This window comes from Vollenhovia emeryi, unplaced genomic scaffold, assembly GCF_000949405.1.
Source record: "Vollenhovia emeryi isolate VEMERY1.0 unplaced genomic scaffold, V.emery_V1.0 DF941624.1, whole genome shotgun sequence".
Lineage (NCBI taxonomy): Eukaryota > Metazoa > Arthropoda > Insecta > Hymenoptera > Formicidae > Vollenhovia > Vollenhovia emeryi.
This window is the reverse complement of record NW_011964742.1, coordinates 1-4,901: the sequence shown is the minus strand read 5'-3', so window position 1 is coordinate 4,901 and position 4,901 is coordinate 1. Positions and strand designations below refer to the sequence as shown.

The 4,901-nt window shown below is 38.7% G+C and overlaps 1 protein-coding gene across 1 annotated transcript; it reads left to right on the top strand.

The window, feature by feature from the left end:
- Positions 1-383: 383 nt before the first annotated feature.
- On the top strand, positions 384-3,570 carry LOC105570892 (ribosomal RNA-processing protein 8-like). The gene is made up of 4 exons (XM_012028345.1): positions 384-1,331; positions 1,430-2,259; positions 2,334-2,570; positions 2,646-3,570. Exons 1-4 carry the CDS (start codon positions 1,257-1,259, stop codon positions 2,857-2,859), a joined length of 1,356 nt encoding a protein of 451 aa, XP_011883735.1. The 5' UTR covers positions 384-1,256; the 3' UTR covers positions 2,860-3,570.
- Positions 3,571-4,901: the final 1,331 nt, after the last annotated feature.

Below are 4,901 nucleotides of genomic sequence, written 5' to 3'. Positions count from 1 at the left end.
AGTATATATTTCAGTGTCTGGGCGTTCTCAATTTTCCGCCATGTTTTTGATCGCCCCAACAGTGTATCAACGGCTAAAAGTGCCTGGGCCCTTTTCAGGATCGTATCCAGGAAAGGCGCGTACGAACTAGCGTACATTATTTATTGTAAATGGAAATGGCCTATGAAAAAAATGTTCTAATAAAAGTAATTAATGTAATTACTTGCTCCAACGTATAAAAGTATTAACGCGTTATTCGTCAACACTGCAAATTTTTCAATGTCACACCGACTTTGCACTAACACACGTACAAAAATCCTGTGATTGGTCAGAATAAAAACATGTCGGATGCGCAGTACGGATCGGCGCGAACGTGAAACAAAAGAGCGAGTGCCACTACTGGTTATACTGTGGTTATACTGTGGTAGATACGCAGGCGATTAGAACGAGCTGCGCAATCAGCTGCCGAGAGCTGCATAATAAAAAGGACGGGCAAGTATATAAAATCTGCGATCAAAATATATATTTTTATGTGGGAGAATATGTCGTCAGGTAGAAAACAAATACCGCGCGTTTGAGAATATGAACGCAAAACTCCGTTCTCTCAAATCAGCTGCGCAGCCGGCAGATCCGATGCCTAAAAGAACGCACTCGAACAGACCTTATAGCCGTATTACACTAGCGATTGGCGACTGCGTCTGCGTTCGCGTTTGCGTCTACGATTGTCTCTGGACCAATCAGAAAGGAGTTGCTAACGATTGCGATTCGCGATTCCCGTTTAACCGGCCGTCTATTTTCAAACGCGAACGCAGACGCAGTCGCCAATCGCTAGTGTGATACGGGCATTAGGTGCGTTCGGGGAGCATGTTTTCAGCGCTAAAAGCGTCTTCTATCTTTGTTCGACACACAGCGAGTGACGAAGGTAGACTGACGTTTTCAGCGCTAATAGCGTCTCCCCGAACGCAGCCCTTGTAATTGGTTGGTTCGTTGACCGCGTAAACTTAACCGCTTACATTTTTTCTAATCTCGCGACTGTCGTCTGTTCCTCTTGTTCGTGTACATACGTACCTTTTCTTTCTTCTTTATTTTTTCAACGCTCGATTAAACGTTTACCTTCAAAGGTACGGAAGGTTTAACCGTCGCAAAATTTCTTCGCTTCTCGTCCGAGCCAGTCCGAGCGAAACGGGAGCCAGTTTTGAACGAGCCTCTTTTACACGAGCCTCTCGTGTGGTGTATTACGTTATAAAAGATTATAATCTCTTTAACTTAACCGAACAATGGCCAAGTTAAACAAGACCATACGGATCAAGGAGACGGTTGTCGTAAAAGATACCAACATGGCTGTCGTGAAGGTAACCGAGTTTTACTTAATTTCTTCATACAATGCAATGCCCGACAAGTTAGGTTTCCTCATTTCGAGTTTGCGATACCCCTTCGGTTTTCGTTTTAGAAACTAAGAAAGAAGCAAGAAGAGGAGTCGAACGCATCGAGCGACGTGCACGAAGGTGACTCAAGGAAACTGAAAGCATCTAACGAAGTAACAACATTCGGAAATAGTAAGAGGAAAAAGAAGGACAAAAAGACGTCGGAAGTATTTCGAAAAGTACAAATTAACACGGATGGTAAAGCAAAGCGCAAAATGAAAAAGGGTAAACTTGACGCGCAAAATATAAAGAGCTTGGAGGATGTTTCGACGAAGTATTCAAGGAAATGTCAAAAACCATTTGTAAAAGTAGAGATAACTGCAAGCGGTAAATTAAAGGGCAAGAAGGGCGCCAATGGGCGGAAGAGCGATCTGAATTTTGTTCGCTCGAACAAAGATGCTACCGAAGTCAACGACGCGAAGGAGAGAAAGAGGAAGTTGCAAACGTTTGGAAAGGATTCAATCAACTTGGAACACAAAAGAATAAAAATTGAGAAACTCAAAAAGATGAGCGGGAAGAAAGTGAAGCGGATGGCGGTTGAAGCGGAAGCGCAACAAGTAAAGCCTGACAAAGTGCTGCAGCTGAATAAATACATGATGAAGATCAGACGATTAGAAGAGATGCTCACCAGCAAGTTGCAGGCGAAGAAGACTTTGAAGGACAGAATGGCGCAGCTAGAACTGGCTAGGTTTAGATTCATAAACGAGATGTTGAGTAACAGCAGCAGTTTACAAGCCAAGTGTTACTTCAAGCAAGATCCCGAGGCCTTTAAGGCTTATCAGACGGGATACAAGGGGCTGCTCAAACAATGGGCCATGGATCCGTTAGACATCATAATATCATCAATTAGAACATTGTTTGTATATTTTGTACCTTATCCTTAAACAAAATTTATATTTAATATGCTATGATGTCTCTTGATCATTACAGGCCAACAGACAACGTGATCGCTGATTTTGGGTGTGGCGAAGCACGGCTAGCTGTTTCTGTTCCTCACACAGTGTATTCGTTCGATTTCATCGCTACGAATGATTGGGTGAACGCTTGCGATATGGCTCGCACCCTGTTACGAATGAACAGCGTTCACGTTGTGGTGTTTTGTCTCTCTCTTACAGGATCTAATCTTGGCGATTATATCCTCGAGGCTAACAGAGTTCTTAAACATGAGTAAGTAGTAATGGGCTTTAATTAGAACGGCAGTAATGTAAGGAATTAATAATGCCTTTGTTTCGATAAATCTAGTGGTATTTTGAAGATAGCCGAGATCGGGAGCAGATTCGAGGACGTGAAAGATTTTATAAAATTGCTGCGCTGCTATGGTTTTAAAAATACGTGGAAAGACTTGTCCCACGAACTGTTTTATTTTATGGATTTCAAGAAGGAAAAGGACGTAAACGTGAAAAAGAAAGCTGTCCCTCCAATTACGCTGAAATCTTATTTGCATGAGAAGAAGTAACATTTTATTTTATATTGCGCAATATTTTTTTTCTACACAAACCTGAAATTGTTTAGCATAAAAATACGTTTTTATGAACTATTATACACTTCTACTATTCTATACTTTGTTTATACGATTTACCTGTAAGTAATAAGCTTATATCAAATGTCGTTTGGATGATGACTTTATCTGCTTGGTTTTGTAATATTCTACTCTTTGAATACATTGCTCAATTGGATACAACATATATTTTAAGTTTTAAGAGATAAAAGATTAATATAATGGTTTTGTGTTCATAACATATAAAAGCGTTTATAAAGTATACGTATAAATTTATTTTATTTTTTAATTGATATTGCCTAGATACTAGATAAATGTATTGTTTTATTATACTGTATCTCAATATTTTGTTTACACAGGCAATTCAACTTTCATTAAACATTTATTTACAAAAAAATACGACTTGGTTATATTCATGCTTTTACACTTATTTGTATTTTCCTGAAGTTTATACAATTAAATCAATTAGAATTAAGAACACGCTCTGAGCAAGATGTAGACAGCTCTGTAAAATTAAATTGAAAATACTTATTTCATTTAGAAAAAAAACCATCTGGAACAATTATCAATACTTATATGTGTACGTACGCCATCTACTACTATTTGTAAGTGTAATATTTCCGAACACTGTAAACTATTCTCTGAGTTATACATTTGAAACAGAATATTTTTACCACATAATGTAAATTTAATAAACTGTCAATTTATCAATCATTTCGCCAGTCAGTTTACCTTTTCCTCCGAGTCCTTTGGTTTTCTTTCTGCACTCGCGCAATCGATGCCCCATTCTTTTCTGCACGTGCCCTATGCACTCCTTTATAATGCAAGTATCATCACCGTAAGGAGCAGAATTTATAATACCGGTATAAGTTTTAGAGTCGCCATCACCGACGTAATTCGTGTACTTAACACCATAATTATTTTGTGAACGTTTAAACATTTCGGTGATGGCGTCAACTTCCATTTTACCGGATGATCCCGTGTGATTTGCAGTACACTCATTGTTGTGTTTTGACCCATTCTTCGTACTCAGCTGTATCTTTTTTCTTCTCCCAAAATTCGCACGATTTACAATGTGAACTTTTCACGAGAATATCAAGTACTTTTCCAGTATAGTAACCGATAATCGAAGAGACACCATACAGCGATGTGAAACCACGTTTCTTTCCAAGTGCCGTCCCCTGATACAGTTAGCTCGTTCGTCTCTTCAATGTTTCTGTATTTGCATGTCTCTTGTTTCTCTTGATCCGCAGCATTTTTAAAAAGTTTATTAGAAACCTCTTTAACACAACCGAGCATATTATCAACAATAGCATCATAGGTGCTTTGAAAAAGAAACTGTGGCATATCCATCAATCCGCAAAACTTTTGACAACTTTTTAAACCACGCCCTAGCACTCTCATAGTAAATATAAAACGTCTGTTAATTTCGTATGAGTGTCCAATAAAAGAGCACGAAGGAATTGAAGTAGGCTCGCATGTATCGCATATCAGTACAATTTTGAAACCAAGTCCACGCGCACTTGCTGTTTGAAATTTTATATCACCGTCGCACACTTTACATTTAACAAAATTTGAAATTGCAGCAAACACAGTGACAAAGTTCAAAATTCTATATTCATAATTCTATAGAATTGTCTTGCGGCACAATAATTTCTTTTGGCTTCTTAATTTTTTTCGCGGACGTACTGAAACTGCTCTCGTCGCTCTCAACAGTCTTCGGATTAAAGGATTGTTTCCTTTTTTTTTCGGTCTTGATTTCCGAACATTTTGCGTCTTTCGTAACTCTCTGGAACCTTTATGTAAATCCATACTGATTTAGAAATCGAAATGTAGAGCGAACGTCCGCACAGCTCGATGTCAACTGCTATACTGTAACGGTCTCTGGATTTCGTTCCCCTTGGAGCCGAAAACTCTTTGTATTTACAACTACAAGTATACAGGACCTCTTTCGTATTTACTAATACAAATATATCTTCACGGTACATAATATGACTCAC

Coding starts and splice junctions, on each gene's coding strand:
- LOC105570892 (XM_012028345.1), top strand. CDS start 1,257: ATGGCCAAGTTAAACAAGACCATACGGATCAAGGAGACGGTTGTCGTA. Junction 1,332..1,429: donor CCAACATGGCTGTCGTGAAG/GTAACCGAGTTT, acceptor TTTTCGTTTTAG/AAACTAAGAAAGAAGCAAGA. Junction 2,571..2,645: donor AACAGAGTTCTTAAACATGA/GTAAGTAGTAAT, acceptor CGATAAATCTAG/TGGTATTTTGAAGATAGCCG.